Source organism: Pavona decussata, unplaced genomic scaffold (genome assembly GCF_977016875.1).
Source record: "Pavona decussata unplaced genomic scaffold, jaPavDecu1.1 SCAFFOLD_144, whole genome shotgun sequence".
In the NCBI taxonomy this organism is placed as follows: Eukaryota; Metazoa; Cnidaria; class Anthozoa; order Scleractinia; family Agariciidae; genus Pavona; species Pavona decussata.
In genome coordinates this window covers 485,329-507,618 of record NW_028145557.1, presented here as the reverse complement: position 1 = coordinate 507,618, position 22,290 = coordinate 485,329, and the positions used below count along the sequence as shown (strand labels likewise).

Sequence of the window (22,290 nt, the reverse complement as noted above, 5' to 3'; positions counted from 1 at the left end):
TTGCCACAACTGATTTAGTTCTCAAGGCTACGTGAATTTCCTTTTTGATTTACGATGTTTTTGCTGCCTAAAGTAGCAACAGACAATCCAGCAGTTACCCAACGGTTAATTTCAGTGTATACCTGCTTGGAAGGCCTTTCATCGGCTCAAACAACAGACCTTTCTCAGGAGAATAAAAAGCTTTGTTTTTGCACGGCAAGCCTCGCACTGAATTCGCGTCTGGCCGAGGCTTGTCGTGCAAATACAAAACTTTTTATTCCCCCGAGACTCAACATGGGCGTCGTGTGATAAGGGTCTATTCAGATTCAGTCGTAACAAAAATCTGTAGTTTTCTTCGTCAGCTGAAAATTTCGTCTCACTGGAAAACCAATTTCTTTCGTTTTTGAAGAAGCAAACATGCCTTTAAAAATTTGCAAAAAGGACAGCGAGCATTTTCGTTAAACCAAGAGCAGCTATAGAAAGTTCGGGGAATAAGATCTCAATTCCTAAAACTTTGTACAAGTTAAATTTTCAGCTAAAGCATCCAAAGCTTAGTCTAAACATCGCGAAAACTGAGTTTATGGTGATTGGTTCTCCTCAGAAGTTTCTTGCAGAGAATTGTAGTGAACTTATATCCAATTAGACAACCAACCAATTAGCAGGGTTGAGCATGCCAAATCATTAGGATTGATTATTGATGACCGACTTTCGTGGTCCAGTCACATCAGTGAACTATGCAGAAAGATATCCTCGGCAATCGGTGCCCTGAGGCGCATTAGGTTCCTAATTTCTCAATCCACTACAGTACAAATATATAACGCTTTTATCCAACCTCATTTCGATTACTGTGCCCCAGTTTGGGATGGATTGAGTTCTTATCTATGTTACAAACAACAACAATTGCAAAACCGAGCAGCTAGGGTTATTTTGCAAGCCAACTGCGAGGTAAACTCAAGCCTGCTTCTTGAAACATTGAAGTGAGACCAGCCATATATCTTTAAGAAGAAGAAAGCAAAAAGCCATGATGATGTTTAAGTCCCTCAACGGATTAGCCCCAGTGCACTTGCATGAATTATTCAGTGAGCGACACAGACTATGACTTGGGTGATTCTTTCCGTAAGTTAAACCTACCCAAGCCGAGTACTAACTATTTGAAACGAAGCTTTAGCTATAGCGGTGCCTTACTGTGGAATTCTCTTCCTGAAGGTATTATGGCGATCAGATCAATTCGGCAGTTTAAGAAGGAAATCAACCGCGCACTTGAAACATTCGATTCCCACTCGTCAATCTTGAAATCAGTTTTTTATAGTTATTTTAATTTCTGCAAATGATTGTAATTAAAATACTATTGTCATTACTGAAGATTTTTAACCGAGTTTAAACAAAGAACTACTACTACTACTACTACTACTAGTATTTGTGCAACTACGAATTCTTCAAATACACAGAACCAGTGTCATTTTGGAGGGAAAACGAGATAGTCATCGTCATTTTAATGCGAGTATTTGTGAGAACGACGTAGCCGACAAAAACAAGTCCTCGAAACGTAGGCGATCTCGTCTTTTTGGAATCACGAAAGGGCTTAGCTATCGATCATCATTGAAAACAACTGCGTCAAATTGTCGCTCAAAAAAAAAAAAGTAAAATAAAGCTTTTCGGGATAAATGTCACGTGTAAGTACTTCGCTAGAAACGTGCGTGAAGTCAAATCTTGTTGTCCTAATCATACTCGTCCTCAATCTAAAAGACTCTAATAGCAAAAAGTTCCTGAGTCCGAAAGAAACAACCACCACTACTTCTAAATCTGTACTCTATGTTTTATTTGCAGTTTGGACAAGTGCTAAATGCAACTAACTTTGACATTATGCAATAGGACGGCATATATTTCATGGTAAGGTATGGGTGACTATATGGCGAGTTAGGATTAGGGTTCTGTGGGTGACTATATGGTACCTTACCATGAAGTACTTCTAGGACATTATCATGATGGTGTCATATGACTACAACGTACTTCCAGAATTCATTTCGTTTTCCTTTTCAAATTGAAATTTTGTAATCCCAGTAGAGAGCAAAGAGCAAAAGCTCTAATTACCATAAGAAAACAAAAAACCTGAAGGATTCTGGTAGTTGTAGTCAAATGTCCTATTGTCAGCTAAGTGCGTTGGCTAGTTATTAGAACCTAACATTTAAAAAATATTCTACAAGTTGGATACACCTAATTGAAATTTTTTTTCGAGTTAGAAGTATAAAGTGTGATCCGCAATACGCCCCTAACGGCTTTCTAGGAAACATCTAAACAACGAGCTTGTTCCTGTTCTTACAATCAGAAGTGTGCTATTAGAATTAACGCTAATTAACACGTGCTGATAAATCGGCCTGATATGGCCTAATAGGCGAATCTTTGCTGACGTCATTGTTTACATTTTTCCTCATTATCAAACGACTTAACTCACAGAAGCCGCCGCCGTATATATGAACTAAATGCAAAAGTTGAAAGAGCTGATTAAGTTGAGCACTTTGTGCAATTTTCATCTCTTTGCAAGCAATATTAAAGGAAATATCAGCCATCGAAAACTGCGAAATTGCTGGGTGGCAACAAAGTTAATGCGCCACACATTCTCTGTCAAATTTCGAGTTTTTTTAAGAGAATTTCTCCGAAACCATTCCATATATTGGACTCAAATTTTCAGAGAAAACTGAAACTGTTGTGCTCTTTCAATATTCTATTCAGAGTTTTTATTTTATTAACTTTATCAGATAGTGATAAGCGATAAGCATATGTTAATGAGGCAAAAAGTGTAACCAAAGATTCGCCTTTTGGACAATGAATGGACAAAAAACGGCCAAATTTATAAGAATCACAGATTTCTTGAACCGGGCCGAAAACGAAAACAAAAAAGAAAGAAAGAAGAAATCGCCCGACAAAATATAACGTGTAAGTTGGACCGTGCGATTGAATCTTGTAATCATCCGATATTTTGGTACGTGTACTCAATTGAATTGAGTGTCAAAAGAAATTTCGTGTTTGCTTTGGTTTTGCATTACTACGCTCTGTGATTGGTTTACCAAATTCGCGCCACTTTCTCTACCAATGGGAATCCAAACCAAAACCAATCGTGTTTTAGCCGCACGAGTTTGCCCGCGCTTTAGCTTGGCGCCAGTTACATGAATTTGCTTCGAATTCTGATTGGCTCGTTGTGTTGTTTACATCTATTGTTATTGGCCAAAGCCTATTTACTTTGGTTTTGGTTTTACGACACTCAATTGAAAACCGCTCTAAGCCTTCACACGCTTAAAGCGTATCCAGGAGATTAACTATGGAGTGCCAGAGGTATGGTTTGACTGTTGAAAACTCTGATACCACTATTTTTGCCTGCCTTACAACCCTTAGTTAAAAGATCGACTCATTGTGCAAACTGTTTGTATTTAATTTAAGAGAGCTGAATACAGATAATTGAGGGGGCACATAGATCTTATGCAAAGATGGCTGATATTTTAATATTCTTTAGTCTGCATTCAAATTAGCCCTACTAGCCTCATTCAAGGTAAAATACTCTTTTGATTTTTGAACTCAAGGAATATTTAAATGTCAACCGTTTTTTGAAAAGGGTGTATGCAGTTTTCAAAGGAACAAAATTTAAATACATCTGGGCAGTTGTTCAAAGGCCGATAAAGCTAATCCTGGGTTAACGTGAACTTTGATTTGAGTATATTTACTAATTCGTAAGGATTCGTCCAAAAGATTTTTGTCCCTTAGTTTTGCCTTAGAAATTTCTTTACCATTAGCTTAAAATCATCTTTAATGAGCGAGATGAAAACCTTGGTTAACTTTTAATCGTGGATTAGGGTTAATCGGCTTTCGAACAACCGGGCCCTGGACACAGAATATGCACAATTTTAGATGTTCCCATTTCCCACATTAGGTCACAATCGTTTATGGTTCATGCTTTGTTTTTTAATCGGTTGTATCGACATTTGGAAGACGGATTAGACCAGACACCAGATTTAACTAATCTCAAGCTTTCTCCAGTAGGCAGATGGGGTTCCTGTGAACCATCTCCAGATCCACTTTATGCCCGATTAAGTCCCTGATATTGGAGATCTTGTACTTGATCATGGTTGGTCTGCAGAGAGCAAATTCAATGAGAAACGACACAAAAAATTTACCCGAAGCAAAAGTTTGATGGGGACTATGAACTTTATGAACGACCAGAAGTGTTTTATCTGGTTTTAGACCCGATAAAACACGTGCTGCGAGTTTTTTGAACGGCTTCAAAAACATTCCTGGAAAAGCGTGTGTCACGAGAGTTCATAACAACTATGCTTTTCTGAACGTTGGAAATTAGCATACGAGAAAAACACCGCTTACTAATGAGGAGTGTTTTATGAGCTGATAAAACACCGCATACTAATAAGGAAAAGGTTTATCGATATACAGTCACTGCACGTGATGTATTATCGACCATTTGATAGAACGATAGGCTTATGAATTATTAATGAGTTTTTGAATACTCAAAGAAATTGCATTAAATGAAAAGAACTTCAGGACCCGCAGGTAGCTTTCAGCTATTCGAGGGAGACTGAAAGAAGAAGGAGATTTCAAAATAAAAGAACGAGAAATTCAGGTAACTCTAGAGGCAATCTTGGGTTAATCAGTTTAATTCACGCGAATTTTTTTGTGTGGTGTACTGGATCAGTAGAGGCACGCCACAAAACCAAACAAATATAGAAAAAAGATGTAAAAAATTGAGGTTCAATTGTTGGAAATAGTGTCCAAATTTCAAAGCGTAGTTTACAAGATGGAGATAACCTTTTAGTATTCTGAAAATGGGATTTTATTATCCGCCGTTTTAGCTTTTAAATTTCCCGAACGCTGCCATTTTGGATCTTATGACGTCACAAGGTACGACGTCATCGAATCTAAAATGGGGGCGCGCAGAAATTTGAAAGCGATAAAAAGACGGTAATAAAATCCCATTTTTAGAATACTGAAATGTTATCTCGTCTTTTTAAACGAAAGTTTGAAATTTCGACACTATTTCCAACAATTAAACCTCAATTTTTGTGAGAGTGGAGATTCCCCTTAAAAGCAATAGGTTCCTTTTGATGCATTAAAATTTAGCTTGACAATGAGGGCACAAACAAAGGAAATTGAATTAACGTTTTTGTTTATTTCTTTTGTTTGTGTCTTCTACACCTCGATATCAACTTAAATTTTAATATTTTGAAATGCGACTCTTGAATTTCAAATATAATTTCCCTGTTTTGTGCCAGTAAATGTTTTTTTTTAATTTATCGGACTTCGCCTTTGCCACTTAAGCAGGGGAGCCACTACAGCAAGAGCCAATAAGAGTGGTCCCCTTATAACACATAAAGCATGGGGAACACATACATTAATTAAATGAATGTAAATATATGAAACATACATTTTGAACTGCGGATGAAAGATCAAATAGAGGAAAAATCCTCGCAGTTAGTACGCAACTTCAGCAGTTGCGAAAAGAAAGCCTGAAAAAAATTCAGGCTTGAACGGGATTCAAACCCATGACCTCTGCGATGCCGGTGCAGTGCTCTACCAACCGGGCTTTCAAGCCAACTGGGAGCTGGTGTACCGGCATCGCAGAGGTCATGGGTTCGAATCCCGATCAAGCCTGGATTTTTTTCAGGCTTTCTTTTCGCAACTACTTAAGTTGCGTATTAACTGCGAGGATCTTTCTTCTATTTGAACATACATTAATTATCAAAAAAGACTAGAAACAACACGACGGTTGCCACATGAAACTGCGAGCGGCGTTGCATTTTGGGCAGATAGGCCACGATCTTATATCCTCCTGATCTGATCAAAATAGTATTCCATCAGCATTCTTTTGAAAGATTGAAGTTTCAGCACTACATATCTTGCACTGGCAAAAGCCTCACCGAAAACCATGACAAGGTATCGATGCAATCGAAATCGCGCGCACTCGCGTGGATCGTGGCACTATCCCATTAAGAGACCGGTCTTAAGCGAGGAGATCCGCAATTCTCGCGCTCGTTCGCTTTACTTTCCCTTCAAAAACTCATTAATAATTCAAAAGCCCATTGACCTATCAAATGGTCGATAATACAGCACGTGCAGTGACTTTATATCGATAAACCTCCTCCTTATTAGTATGCGGTGTTTTATCAGCTGATGAAACACTCCTCATTAATATGCGGGGTTTTTCTCGTATGATAATTTCCAACGTTCACAAAAGCATCATTGTTATGAACTCTATTGACACACGCTTTTCCAGGAATGTTTTTGAAGACGTTAAAAAAAACTCGCAGCACGTGTTTTATCGGGTCTAAAACCACTCGGCTGCGCCTCGTGGTGTTATAAAACCCGATAAAACACTCCTGCTCGTTTTTTAAACATGACTAAAAAATGAGAGACTGCTCACAGTCTGTATAATGTGCGTTTGGTTCTTACCTCTCTAAGGAGAGTCCCCATGCAATGACTGATACATCTTTTGGTAATCCCATAGGGATTAACATCTCTGGTCTGAACACTCCAGAATTTCCTACTTCCACCCACTTCTTCAGGCCTGAAAAAATGACAAAATCTTAGCTGCGAATACACCTAATTGCAATCGTTTATGACTCTATATTGCTCGTGTACTGAAGATAAAATAAAATCAGTGCGTGTATTTTGAGGCGCTTTGAGGCCGTTTTTTTGGTTCGAAATTTCACGTGGATCGTTATAACTGAAGAAATGTGTCTCAAAACGCCTACAAAACGCATACAGGCAAATCAAATTTCATCTTAATTACGCGCGTAATTTACAGGCAGAAACGTGTGGGTTCGCTATGTGTGCTGCAAGCTATGATGATCGATAGTTCATTATTCATTTCGGGTGGTTTTCGAAAGTTCACTTTTTTTATATATTTATATTTGGTAGTTTAGGGGAGTTTGTTTCACGGTTTTTGAAAGTTCATTTTTCATTTCCCGGTTTGGAGAGTTCATTTCGAGATTTTATATACATTTTGCGGTTTTCGTCTACATGGTCGTATTAATGGGGTACCTTTCTAAAGGAAAAAATCTGTTGGTATTAACAAGGTTTACAGATCAGAAAATTACTGTTCTTTTTTTTTTTTTTTTTCGGGACAAAAAACAGCAGTCGTAAAGCGGGCTCCCATTGTACTTAGAGCGGTTTTCAGTCGAGTGTCGAAAGTAATTACGCAATTGCTTTGGTTTTGCTTTAAAACGATCTGTGATTGGTTAGGAAACTCGCGCCACTTTTTCGACCAATGAGAAACAAAACCAAAACCAATCTGACTTGCACGCATTTTCCCGCGCTTGGCGCCCGCTACTGCATGCATTTGCCTCGAACTCTGATTGGCTCGTTTCGCCGTGTGCGTAACCTGTGATTGGCCAGAGTGATCACTTTGGCCTTGGATTTACGACACTCGATTGAAAACCGCTCTACAGCAGCTGAGAGTTCAAATTAATATGACACAAGTCGGTGTTTTACCTTCATGGTAGCTGAAGACCTCCATGCTTGGTTCCGTGTAAGGATTAAATGCAGGCTTGAACCTCAACTTTGTAATACCTGATCAACAAATTGCAATTCACGAAAGAAAATTAAAGCTTAAAGCTTTCAAATTCTAGGTAGAATTTTTCAAATGGAAGAACAAGTGAGGAAGGGTCTTGAGGTGTTGTGCTCTATAGAGGAAAGAACGCTGACGCTAGCCAAAACTTCCAGAGAAACCAACCACTGGAGATCCGAAAATCTGGATATTTTTTTACCTTTAAATCCCGAACAGATAATAATGAAACGGATGTAACGTCTTAGACGTTAAATTCGTCTGTTAGGTACGTCGTTTAAAACGTTTAAGTAGCAGGATGTTAAATGCGTCTGACTCAATTTTGATGTTAATATCGTCTCAAGACGACATTAACGTCTTAGCCCCGGAATTTAAAGCCTCTAGCATAAAGAAGACTGTAAAAGGTGAATGATGCATTTCGATCAGTATTTTATTAAAGGGGAAGTATCACGCAATTTGCTGTCATTTCAAAACCCAAAAATGTTTGTCTGTCAACAGAAACAAAGCAATAATTGTCAAGTTTGTTATAAATTATCACCCCAGTGCAATAAAACTGTCGATTAGTGCCTCTGGCTAGAGACAGAGTAGGTGGGTATGGATTGAAACTTGAAAAATGTTACGCTAATGTATTTCAAGTTCTCGAATTTTTGTTTCCAAAATGCGCTAGAACAGATCGCAAGTTGTTCCTTTTAGGAATTGAGTTGATTTTTTTCCTCTTCCTCTCATCATTCTAGAATTATTTGGCAGCTTATTGAAGGTCTTATTTCATCTTTTTTAACAAAAGATACCAAAAACCCCATGATACTTCCCTTTTAAGTCCAATGTTAGTGAAATGCGTATAAGATTGACTTTTGTTATTAAATTTAGCAGAAAAACTAAAGCGGAGAGATTTCGACGTTTCGATGACATCCTGTCATCATTATCAAGAAAGTACAGACCAAGTCTTAACATCCAATCAGACTCAATACGTGCCAAATTATTCACTTGACTTTGGTTTTCCTTTGTGTGAGGTCACTTGATGATTCACTGGCTTAGAACAATAGACTATTGTTTTCAGTTTAGTTTTGTCTACTTACTTATGTAAATTTTCTTCATTTTCTTGATAATGATGACAGGATGTCATCGAAACGTCGAAATCTCTCCGCGTTAGTTTTTCTGCTAAAGTTAGTGAAATGAGTCGGTTTATTTGGTCTGTTTTTTGTCTACTTTGCTGATGGCGTCGGAAAGTCTTTTGTAGATGCATGTAGCCGAGGTACTTGCTCTGAATTTAAACACCAGCTTTTGATTCCTAGAGAAATCGTTTTCAGTAAATTATTATAATTTTATATATATATTTTGAAAACATTGTAATCTTAAGTTATATTGTTGACAGAGGTAGCACGGCTCGCAGGAAGACCATTTGTTTGCACATGAATGTGATGCCGTGATTGAATAACGATGATGATGATGATGATGATGATGATGATGATGATGATGATGATGAAGGTGATAGTAGTCACCTATGGCTCAAGCAGTAGGTAAAACATTTTGTATAGTCCCAGTCGATTTTGAGGTTTGTTTGTGTATGGTGTTCAGCAATGTCAGACAACTCCAGCAAGCGTCCAGCAAGCGGCCAGAGCAAGACTTGAACCTGGGACGTCCGGATTTCAAGTCCGGCGCCCCAACCACTCGGTTATGCTACATAATTCCGTCGGTCGTGTTTTGAACAATTCTAAACCACATTAGCCTTGAATGCCACTCACCTAGCTTCTTGAAGAACTCGTACAGCACTCCAATCAGATCACCAAGAGTCAAGTTGTAATCGGCAACGACACCTTCGATCTGATGGAACTCAGCCAAATGTGTGGCATCGAGGGTCTCATTCCTAAACACTCGATCGATCGAGAAGTACTTGGCTGGCGTGAATGTTTCCTGGAAATATAATAAAGAGATTAGAAAGATTTAGAATTAGGTTTACGGTAAACGACAGCGATGAACCCGTGACCACGTTTATCCTACATTTGCCGCTCGTTAGCATCAAAAGTGAGAATTATTTTGGACTATTTTCATCTTTGTATTAACTTTTCAAGAAAATATAAACGACAATTTGCCGTTTGCCATTTGCCGTAAACGCGATTCTAAATCTAACTAAATCTAAATTCTAAGTTAATTAAAAAATTGACTGATTTCGAGGGTTTTTTTGTTTATCGGCATCATGGCAATATCAATTTTGCTAAAATATCAATGCTGAGAAACTTCAATCCAAAACCAAAAACTGGTGCAAAATTCACATCGATCGGTGTTGGAGAAGACTACTTAATAGCCGATTGAAAAAGAGGGGTTAGGTCCCTCAAAAAGAACTATATCGAACCACCTTACAATGCCTGAACTGGACACTGAACTTCAAGTAATATATCAAACACAAGAAGGTGTGTTTCATCAGATATCCAAACACTGAGAAAGTACGTGGAAAAAACGAGGCGAAGCCGAGTTTTTTTAAACGAGCTTCGAGGTGTTTGGATATCTGATGAAACTCACTTTCGAGCGTTTGATATGGCTTCTCAAATGAGTAATAATTCTTGGAAAAATTCAAGGCTAAAGTTGGGAAAATTTTATGGTAATTAGGATCACATATCCAAACCACGGTCACGGTAGTGATTTTCTTTGTTTTCCCTTGATGAATTATTTATGAGTTTGAGAACCTCTACTAACGAATTGCATGTTTTACTGCCGGCAATCATAATTACGGCGACAAATGACTGACGACATAAATACAGAAACCAACAAAGTGAATCGAAATTCGCTAATCACAGCTCACGAACAAGATCTTTTGACCCCGCTGAGCCAAATGTTTTTGTTTTATTAGCGGTCCGCTGTAGTGATTGACGGCAGTAAAGAGCAAAACGGTTGGTTGAAACTTCAGAGTCCGCTAAAGGCCCGTTTAAACGGTTTCAACATTTGCCCAACATTCGTTCAGCAAACGTTGAACGGATGTTGGGCAAATGTTGGATGAACGGAGTGATCAACCGGCTTCAACGACAATCAACATTTTTAAGAACAAAGGAAATGTTGAATGTAAGTTTAAACCAATTTAAATTTGATTCAACACACTTTCAACAAGCTTTCAACATTTTTTGCACTTTCAACAATGTTGAACGACCTGTTAAATCGCCCCCGACATTGTGTTGAAACCGTTTAAGGACGGTGCCTACTAATACAGTACCGAAGTATTTTTACGCGGTTTATGACTATGGGGGAAAAGCAGACCTTAGCAAGGGCTATTGAAATCCGAAAAGAAAATTGGGGGTAACCACGCATTTTTCAGAGATTAATAAGCAACAATTATTCCAAAAAGCAGTAAAATACAAAGTAATGTATGGCGTTTTTTTTCTTTCTTTCTTTTTTTTTTTTTTTTGTTGTTGTTGTTGTTTTTTTTTTTCAAATCGACGCTTTATTATTTCTGAAAAATGCATGGTTACCCCCAGTTTTCTTTTTGGACACCGAAAGCACTTGGTAAGTTCTGCTTTTTCCACATGGTTTTAAACCACGCTAAAATATCCCTGTATTAGTAGGCACCACCCATAGGAAACCCGAGTATCTCGAGATGCGCAGAACGTATGCGCAGTAACAAAAGTAGGCACCGTCCTAAAACGGGTCTTAAGACGCAAAAGCAAATTGAAGTAGTGGGTAAACAATAACTGGAAATCAAACCTGTTGAGCCAGTTTGTAAAGCATTCGAGCACTAACGGCTGTTGTGTGAGTCCTGAGAATGTTCTTCTTCGCTTCTTCCAGCTTCCATTCATACTGGTAGCTGAAAAAATCAAATGACAAGCAAGATAATAGCAATTCTTATACAAAGTCCAGCCCACTTAGAAGCTTCTCCTCCATGTATCTCCCCAGGTGGCCACTATCCTGTTGATCATCATTAATTTTGTGTTAAGGACCTCCCGCTAAACACTGTACTTAAATCCCCTTCAAAACTCATTAACAATTCATGACCCATTGACCTATCAAATGGTCGATAAAACATCACATGCAGTGGTTTTAAACCGATAAAACCTCCTCCTTATTAGTATGCGGTGTTTAATGTTTTCTCGTTTGCTAATTTCCAACGTTCACAAAAGCATCATTGTTATGAACTCTCTTGACACACGCTTTTCGAGAAATGTTTTTGAAGCTGTTCAAAAAACTCGCAGCATGTGTTTTATCGGGTCTAGAACCACTCGGCTGCGCCTCGTGGTTTTAAATCCCGATAAAACACTGCTGCTCGTGTTTTAAACATTACATCAGAAACTGGTCACTGGTAAATGATATTCTTGATTTTCCCCCCATTTTATTCATTTGTTATCTATTCTTCACCTCAGTATCATGCGATTTAACTTAGCACAGCTGTACATAAAGTTTTTGACGAATTTAGGCCGATTTTTCCTTTCGCTCAAACATGACAGAATTTCAGCTAATTTTTGCATATAGCCTTCAATTTCATCAGAGAACTTCGCTCTGTGTTTTTCCCCTCTAGTTTATGCTTAGTTTTCGAGTCTTTGCAAAGACTCTCTTTTTTCTCTTTTTGAAAAAGAGGAAAAAGATAAGCTATATGGATAAACAAAACAACAACAACGCGACGTTCTTTGATTTAATTAAAGGCCACAAGCAAAACTTCATGTACTTTGGAACGAAACGAAAAATCGACCTAAAATTGGACATAGACGGATACATGTATGCACTCAGCCGTTCAATTCTTAGCACGTTAACGTAAAGGTGAAGTATCATGGGGTTTTTGATATCTTTTGTCAAAAATGATGAAATAAGACCTTCAATCAGCTGCCAAATAATTCTAGAATGACGAGGGGAAAGAAATCAACTCAACTCTTGAAAGGAACAACTCGTGATCTGTCCTAGCGCATTTTGGAAGCAAAAGTGCGAGAACGTGAAAAACATTAGCCTAGCGTTTTCCAAGTTTCAATCCAAACCGGCCTACCCTGTCTCTGGCCAGAGGCACTAATCGACAGATTTATTACACTAGGGTGATAATTTATAACAAACTTGACAATTATTTCGTTGTTTTTGCTGACAGACAAACATTTTGGGTTTTGAAATGACAGCAAAATTGCGTGATACTTCCCCTTAAACTCAACAGTTATTTTTGTCTGTCCCTTACCCCTGTGAGCCGTGTCCTCCAGATTCGTGCATGGTCTTAACTCTTTCGATGTACGATTGTGGCATCTCCTCTAACTTTGCAAACTTAGGATCTGAAAAAGTTTTATATCAACAATCTAAAACATCAGAAATTTAAGGATGGTTCCTCCTAGCTAATACAGCGGTATTTTTGCGCAGTTTAGGACTATGCTGTAAGGAAAAAAAAGGCAGAACGTACCATCAGCCGGTATTATTATCGTTTCACTAACCTGCCATGAAAAATGTGTCATGAGCATCACGAGCTGGATGCTGCTGAGGTTGAAACAAAGAATCAAAATTCCAAAATGAACTCTCCACAAAGTTGTTCGTAGGCATCTCCGTGAACCTAAAAAATTAAAAGTAGTATTAAAGTGGATGATTTGATAACTGTATATAATCTTAGGCCTGTTCCAAACGTCGTGCTACTTCCGTGCCGAACTTAAATCAATTTGACCCGGCAGTGGCACGGCAGTGGTTTCAAACGTCGAATTTAATTCAGTCGCGCCAAATTCTAAAATATAGAAAATATAGAAAACGACAAAATTAACCCAAATACATTAAAATAATTTATGAATTTAATTGGGCACGGCAATAGCACGCCGTTTGAAACCAAGTCGTGCTACTGTCGTGCGGCACGGCAAGACCTGCCGTGCTAAATAGTCGTGCCGAACTTAATTCAGCATGCCGAACAAAAAAATGGTTTCAAACGTCGTGCTACTGCCGTGTTTAAGTCGAATTGAATTCTTGAAATAAGTTCGGCACGGCAGTAACGCGACGTTTGGAACAGGCCTAACTGCTCGAGGGCTTAGAATTCCTTAAAGTCCGTTTTCATTGGTCCGCTGCTATTGTTATAACTATGAAGCTAGTCTGCTTGGCCCTACATTCAAGGAAAATATTTTAATGAGATAGTTTGAGCAAATTTTAACCACTTATACCAAAGAATTCGAGAGATGGATAGACAGCCGTGGTGGTTGTTTGTATATATCAGAGCGAGTTGTAGAACTTTCTTCGTTTCAGGCGTGCGTTATTCAAAATTCCGAAAAGATTTCGGACCCGAAAAACTATTTTACATGCACTAAATTCCTTACCAAAACATCAATTTTTTATAATTTTGAAAGTAGAGTGGAACCTCGCCTTACGACGACCTCGTCATTACGACCAATTTTTTTGTGCCCCGAGCGAGTTGAAACTGCAGTCATTTCCTTACTTTTACATGTACAACCTCATTTATCCGACCACCCCGTTACTACAACCACATTTTCACGGTCCGAAAGTGGTCGTTTTAACGGGCTTCCACGGTATAAACATTTTTAAATGCTTTTATTTTTAAATGTTAAAACTCAAACGTTTTCCAACATGAAGAAACGCATTGAGTCAGTTTGTATGAAAATCAACCGACCATCTGTGGAAAAGAGACATGAAAATTACTGTTCCGTCCCGAACGCTCTTCGGAAAGTTTGAGAAACGGACATCAGATCTTTATTATCTATTTTATCAGTTGGTTGGTCTCGCAAATTTTGGGGAATGCAAACACATTCAAACTGGTTATAGAATTGAATAAAACCTCAAAGTAAGTGCTTATGGCTTCAGAGAAAACACAAAAGAAAAATACGAAAACTCAAAGGAAGCGTGGACGGGCAAACGTTGGCAAGATTAAAAAAGATTGCATTTACGTGACTTCAAAAACAGCGGACCAATTTTTTGTCCGGCTTTACCTCATTTTGTATGAAAGAGTCCTTAGTCCTTTGAGCCCCCAGTGGGGCATAGGGCCGCAGAAAGAGTGATCTATATTAAATGTTCAGAAATCGTCTTTATTTTGTAACTGCATTGAAACATTGTAACTGTAATTTTAAGTTATTAATATTAATTACCACGGCTCACAGGAAGAGCAGTTTTGGTCTTGTACATGTGAATGATTGTGATACCGTGTTTAAATAAGATGATGATGATGATGATGATGATGATGATGATGATGATGATGAGGACGGTTTGTTATGTGGCCGTGATTTCATCAATAAATGAATTTTGCATTGCCATTTTCACAGTTGCACACTATCAACCAAAACACCAGGACCTACATTGGTAACTAAATTAAATCCTCTTTTCACTACTGCCTCGGTAAAATCCTGGTCTGGTTACCGGCCTGTTCACTCACCCCATTTCCAAGAAAATCTGTCTGAACTGTGCTCTGACTTTCATCAAAGGATGGAGGTGACCTGACGTTGGAATAATTCCTTGAGCGTCAAAGTTATAAGGCTTGAATTTCATTTGCTTCCAGGAGCCACTAAAGAAGACAACAGATCCAATTTGTTACTGCTCATTAAGATGAAACGCTTTTTGCAAGAGCCAAAGTTGCAATTTGCCTTGTATAGTTAGTTTGTACATGTATATAGTATGTTGCACTTCAGCATGCTTAAGATGCCCCCCCCCCCCCCCAAACAATCCCATAATTCAACACGCATGTACTCTCACTCTGGATGGGGTACCACTCTTTTTAATAATATAAAAAATTAATAATAATAATAATAATAATAATAATAATAATTATAATAATAATAATAATAATAATAATAATAATAGTATCAAGTGGAACTGATTTTAAAATGCCGAATTTCATTTTTTTTAAAACTTCATGACATTTGTTTTTTTTTCTTTACAAAAACATTATTCCTTGAAAATATTTTTTTTGTTCATCGAAATGAATTGTAAATAGGTTTTTAGTAGCCCTTTTTTACATACTTTTAACTTGTAAATAGCAATTTGTGTTGAATATTTTAATGAAGAATTATTATTATATTTCAAAATAGTAATAATAATAATAATAATAATAATTTATCAACTTACTATAGCGCCTTTTAACATAAAAATGATCAAAAGCACTTTACAAATATTAGGAAAGTGGGCTATCATATTCTCTGCAACTGCTAGGGGTTTTGTTTCAGGCCAGACGCCAGACACAATGTCTGGTTGTTTGACGTGTAACATCCGGTAGTTCACACCCGGTTCACACAGTAGTTCACACACCAAATAATAATTTTTTTTAAGTGTGAAAATCGGTTTGTTTTGCATTCATTAGTCAAAGATAGAGTTTACTATTTTGCTCACTTATGTAATGCATACGATCAGAAAAAAGAGAGCCATTTCCTTCATGAATATATAATAAAATCATTATTCATCATTCCCCATCCCCTCCTCCCTCCCCTGCCATCTGTAAACCATCTGTCATATCCAGGATTATCCCACACTCTTTCCGATTGAAATCCGTTTTGGAATCTACCATAAAAACGGACAACTGCACGCAAACTGTTAAATATTATAATTGCCAAATCAAAATATTTCATTTTTTGTGAGCATTTTTTAATACCTTAAAAGACCTTCCCTGTTAACCAATTCCGGTCCAGGGAATGCAGGAAATTGCATTTTAGAGAGTCCAATTTTAAAAATCTCCTGGGAGCATGCTCCCGGATTTCCCCATAAGTTCATGCTTCCAACACTCAACATTCACGCCTTTGGCGCTCAAGTCAGAAGTCCGCCTGTTTAACCTCTGAACCCAGTACTTTAAAATGCTACTGAAAACCCTGCAACTGCACAAATTATGGCCGTTGAGAACAGGCCGTGACACTTGATTTGATACTCACCTTGTAAGCATGTCTGCTGTTAAATCAGCTTCTAGTTTGGTGGGTGACGTGCTAAATTCACTTCCTTTTGTTACATAAAAGCTCTTGATGATTCTAACAAAGGACAGAAATTTAATTAATAATTAACCAAATTACTGTATTATATGTATAGTCAAGTTAAACTTAAAAAACATTATTTAATTAATTCATTAATTGCAACTATAGCAAAGGTACAGCAAATAAATCGAAGCACGTAAAGTCTGAATGATGGTTGGGTTGAATAAATCTGAATTTAAATACTGCTACAAAACTGTCTCTGTCACTGTTTACATTTCCAGTGATGAGCTCTCATTCATTGGCTGTCTAGTAAAAGTAAGATCCAAGGAATTTTGAGTACAAAACGAGCTTAATATGCAGCTTACATTTGCATCCATTTTTCAATACAGTCAAACCTGTATTAAGCGGTCACCCCCTATTAAATGGTCAGTTGTCAAAGTCCCAAAAATACATCCTTTAATTTTGACCATCTCTCAGCTGATTTTTATCAAAATTACAGTTCGGTATCATAAGTCATCATTAGGCAAGGTACAGTAGATGTCAAGACTGCTTCATGACATGCTTTGTTCTGCAAAGTTTAATACATGTAGCTTCACTGATCACTTGTCTCTAAGCGGAACGCAGGACTTACTGTGTTCTAATGAGTTTCCTTTTCTTGAATTCTTTCATTTTTGCATCAGGGATGTCTGACAGCTGATGATCTCTGATCTTAATCAAAGCAGCTTGGACATCATCTTGGACATTCTCAGCCTGACAGACAAAATGCAAATAATGTACTTTATATTCCCGTTAAAGGGCTTACAGCTGAGGAAGGGCCACAAGTGATGACTTGGCATTTAGAATACAAGTTTTTCTTGATAACCTCTATTCTGACCCACATAAAGACGCAGTGTAAGGATATAAAAAAATGAAGTTTTGTGATGAATATTGTGAAGGCACTGGGAGCAAGGATAGCACAGTGGTGAGAGCACTTGTGTCCCACTAATGTGGCCCCCGGCTCAGTTCTTGGACTCAGAATTATAGAGTTGTTGTAATAATTTTATGTGGTTTTCATTTTACCCTTTATTTTACATCTAATTTATCCTTACAGCATCGCTGCTTGAATAAAGATTTAAGTCAGGGCTGAGTTGCTTGAAGCATGGTTAGCGCTAACCATTGGTTAAGAGGTATTAAAACCTATAGGTTGTCATGGTACAGGTGTATTTAACCCGGGTTAGCGCTAAAAATGCTTCGAGCAACTGGGCCCAGGAGAATAAAGGGAATAATCACCAAGAAAATGAAATGCCTTGATTTTTAGACAAAATCTCCCAACTAGTAGCATAAGAAATATATGAAGGAAAGTGAGGAGAATTTACACGCTGATACTGCAGTTGAAAGGGTTAATCCAATTTCTCTACCTGTCACATAAAGCAAGCAATGAAGCCACATAAATCAATTCCTTCATAAATATTTTTTGAAACAACATTAGTTAAATGTACTGTACCTTGCCCAAGGAGGAAACTCTTCCCAAAACCTGGTGGCTAGCAAAATATAAAATTCCCTGACTACTCACTGACTTTGAGGTAGAATTTACTATTTCCCTGACTTCATATAGAAATCGAATGTTTTTCCTTGACTTTTACCTCACCATGGCAGCCCTGAATAAATAATTATACTAAAATTCACACCAGCCTTGTAGTTCTATATTCTCACCTTCCTTATGACTCGTGGTCCTCCCTCTGCACTTTTATCCACCTGAAGCCACCCTGCTGACATTGCCTTACTGAAACCCACATTAGCATGAGCACCAAGTTTCTGTCAACAAAAGAAATGAAGAAACAGAACTCAAGATAGAGCCAAACATAAGAAAAATATAATCAGAAATTTCATATACATGTATGTAAACAGTGAAACTGACATTTCTTTTCACTCAAGAATACATGTAGAGTGTGTGCAAGGCGGCCATGTTGGAGGACTAAAACAATAGAAGATGTTTGCATAAAAATAGTATATATTTCCCAAAGGAAAATCACTGTATTGTTTTGGTCCTCCAACATGGCTGTCGTACACACACTCTATACACTGTAGCTGAGTCTGATATCAGCCTGCAAATGTAGTTTCCTATTATCACCATCTGACTCCCAGTTGCTAGGAACATTTTACAATGTACATGTATATTCTGCCCTGCATGAGCATACTGTTCCACTGTATTACAGTACCGACTAGAACTATAGACCCATTTGCCGCGTCGTTGCCGCGGGACCTACTCGCGGGTTTCCCTCGGGATTCCCACAGTAGGACGCTTTTTTTCCTCGGTTCGGTTGCGGTATGGCTCCAAAGTTGCCGCGGGAAAGTTCACCTGGGTAAAACCTCGATAAAGAAAAGACGCGGTAGAGTTTGAATACGCTTTTGTCTCCTTTGCTTTGTGCTTTGGTTCATCAGCTTCTAATGGCAAAATCGCACCAAAGAACATTAACTAGGGCTGGATGACGATCATGTGCGATACACATACGATTCTCGGCCCTTGAAGGCTTGAACCATATGAGAAAATGAGAATCCGTTTTCGAGCATCTGACCACATTTGAAAAATCTTTTGAGTTTGACTGAGGAAGATTCTGATTTAATATCTCAAAACTCGGTATACCCAAAACATTTGAAGACTTCTTGAGGACAATGCGCAATATCGAAGCTTCGAAGCGTGCAGATTTGCTCAAGAAAAAACAAGCAAACTTGAATTTTCGACACAGTCTGTGGAGTTCCGTTTACCAGACCTTTTAAAATCATTTATAAATTGGAAACAAATAATATTTCGGCATGTTTTGTGTCGCTCAGCGCCCAAATAATTGCAATTCCAACACATTGTCGGTCATTGTCACTCGGGCTCCTGACGTGACAAGCTATTTGATGCAACACGGCAGCGTTCCAGAATGTTAGTCCGCTGTTTACTTTGTATTTTTTGCCAAGTTATTTCAATTTTAAGTTAGGAGAAGCAAAAGAAAAAAAAACTGACCCACGAAATTTACGGATTATAAAACATATATTCGGCCGCGTGACGATGTTATAATTGTAACTTGAAACCTTTGTGTCGGCTTCGCAAATTTTGTCTCTTCGCTTGTGTTTACAGTCTATTTCAAACCTCTTTCTTTTAAAATGAACTTGGCACTGCAACAAGAATAATATTCCCTCTCAATATCCGAATTTTTAGAACACAAGCTTGCTCTAAAATTCAGGGGATATTTTTAGCAGCTGTTTGGTCGGACACGTACAAAAAAGGCTGACGAATCAGAAGCAGCGGTTCCCACAAGTGCAAAACAAAACGTCAAACTTGCTCCTAGCTCGATCCTATGCAAATTACGGTTAATTTAGACGTTTGCCCCATCGCTTGTATCAAAATGAACAAATTAAGAAAACTAAATTTAAAAAACAGGATGTTTTATGACAATTCAGCGAACTCTCTTTCGTAAACTTACACTGAGTGCTTTGAAAAGCAGGTAAATCAACGTACACGTATTTCACTGCGTATTTAGCATACCCTCGGAGATACATGTAACAAGCTTCTTTCAAGTGTTGGATTGTTAGTTACTTTTATTATCTCTGAAAAGACGGAATACAAACATTTGCGAGGCAAAGATTCAGGGTTTCAATATTTGAATTATTACGCGAACTACCCAACGCCATTTTGACTTCAAATTACTCCTTCGATTAAGCACCGATTTTTTGCACCTCAAACACTTGCAGTATAAATGTCTTCACTCACGCTAACGCTTATTTTAGAAATGCAACCCGTCCCCGTTGTTCTTTCCCGCGGCACGCCCTGTCTTTTCGCCTTCGGCAAATTTACCGCGGCACACTGTACCTCGTCTTCACCGCGGAACGACCGTGTTTTCACCTAGGTGGACGCGCGGCCACTACCCGCGGTAAAGACGAGGTATGCCCTAGTCCCGATGGGTCAATAGTTCCAGGCGGTACTGTAGGACTACAAATTAGGGCGGAAGCCGAGATTTTCCCCCCAGCTACAATCTTGGACAAAGCCAGTTAAGAAAAATGCAAATTTTGTGCATCTATATTTTAATTTCCCTTATAAGGAAAACACTAGTGGTCTGGAGAGTAGTAAACGTTAACATCCCCCCCCTCCCCCCGTCCCCCACTGTCCCCCTGACTCAGTCTTGCTTTGAAGCTGGACAATTACAATGGCAAAGCAACACTGATGAGGGGGAGAGGGTGGGGGGAGGCTGAGTTGTTGATGTATCACTGTAGTGGTGGAATTTGCAGATCAACAAAACTTTCCTTTAGTTAACAGTTTTGTACCCAGATTGTACACTGTAGTATGGGTTTAATTGCTGGCTACTTTGACTGGAAAACAGCATTGACGCTTCATTACAAAATATCCTTTGTAGGCCTAATTTTTTTTTTATTTCCCCAACTACATATGTCAAAATTTAGTGGCTGACAGCACGGATTAATTGAATATATTTAAACACAGGAGATGATGGTTTTGATGTGAAGAAAATTAAGCATCCACACGTAACTTTAAGAGCACCCCTAAGAGTATTAGAGAATCACGCTACACGACAAACAGCAAAATAATGGAAGAAATGACTACGTGACATTTTCATTAGCCTACATTTGGCCCTCACTGTTTTCAGTTTCTCAGTAAAATTGAGTAGTTTTGGGCTAGTATCAAAGGCAGAATTACGTTGTGCTATTCTCATCAAATTAAATGTTTCAAGAAAATATAAATGTGAATCTTATGTTTGCCGTTTGCTATAAATGCGATTCTACATGTAAATCTCTCAGTTGTCCTTCATAAACTGTACATGTATGCCAACAAAGTAGTAGTAATCATCTGGTGAGCAATTGCCAAACAGGGACCTCAACGCTACAAATCTCACAAATGTGACACTTAGCATAAAAAATTACCTTTGAGCAAACAAGAAAGTAACAGCTGAATACTTTGTTTTACCTTAATTTCTGCCTGGGGTAATCCTTCTGGGGGAACAGCTTGGAACACAAGAAATTCATGGCTTCCCTTTTCGACTATTTCATTTCCTTCCTCTGTTAGAACCCATCCATCCGCTTGGCGCTGCTCTACATTTATCACCTTGGAAAAACAATATTTAAAAAAATATTGACCTCTAGTTATTATTATTATTATTATTATTATTATTATTATTATTATTATTATTATTATTGTTGTTGTTGTTGTTATTATTATTATTGTTATTACTATAAATTCCTCTAGAAATGTGTCAAAGACTTCCCTTACTGAACACTGTTGTTTATACATGTAAAATATTATCCAATACAAAGAGATTACTGCACAGCTTCTTGCTTCTTCTACCTGTGGAAATCCTACAGTATACACATTTAAATGAATGTAGCATCGTTCCTTTTGTTTTAAACGCATCCTATTTGGGCACGATTTCCGTATGAATCCCAAGCGTTATAATATGCTTAATTGTTCATTACATTCACTATTTGCTTCCGAGACGAGCTTCCATGTACATGTCAAAGTCTTTGAATTAGAAAAAGGGAATTACACGAATCTTTCCCCTAGTTTATACTTCAGATCTCACAATGTCCTCTTAAAAAATTTCGGGTCTTTAAAAGACCACAGCCAGGTCTCGAGCTAAGAGCATGGAAATTTTCACTCACATCTCCAAGAGCGTGAATACTTTTCACACTTCCAACAACAGACTGATGGTCTTTTCCAAGTTCTTTGGAAAATTCAAAGGTTTCAATACTTCCTCTCTCTTCTAATGCTTCCAAAACCACCTTATCCAAGGAATGAGTCCCCATTTTACAGACGAAATTTTCAAAGCTAAAATTGAAGGTTTTCCTTGGAAAATTTCATCAGAAATTCAGATTCATCATATATGACGTAACTATCGATATACGTAAAACCCGCTGTGAAGGAAGTAGGTAATCGAGGACTCATAA

At 38.0% G+C, this 22,290-nt stretch overlaps 1 protein-coding gene and 1 long non-coding RNA gene across 2 annotated transcripts in view; one reads left to right on the top strand and one right to left on the bottom strand.

Moving 5' to 3' along the window:
- The window catches only part of LOC146466408 (uncharacterized), a 79,011-nt gene that overhangs the window by 11,915 nt on the left and 44,806 nt on the right, over positions 1-22,290 (top strand). The gene's annotated exons all lie outside the window — the stretch shown is intronic.
- On the bottom strand, positions 1,779-22,222 carry LOC146466412 (phenylalanine--tRNA ligase alpha subunit-like). Its single transcript, XM_085127408.1, has 13 exons — positions 22,006-22,222; positions 21,314-21,451; positions 18,064-18,165; positions 17,003-17,121; positions 16,336-16,428; positions 14,853-14,981; positions 12,928-13,043; positions 12,681-12,771; positions 11,234-11,333; positions 9,286-9,454; positions 7,471-7,548; positions 6,430-6,544; positions 1,779-4,102 (listed from the first exon to the last, which is right to left on the bottom strand). The coding sequence occupies exons 1-13, from the start codon at positions 22,147-22,149 to the stop codon at positions 3,994-3,996; spliced, it is 1,503 nt and encodes a 500-aa protein (XP_084983534.1). The 5' UTR covers positions 22,150-22,222; the 3' UTR covers positions 1,779-3,993.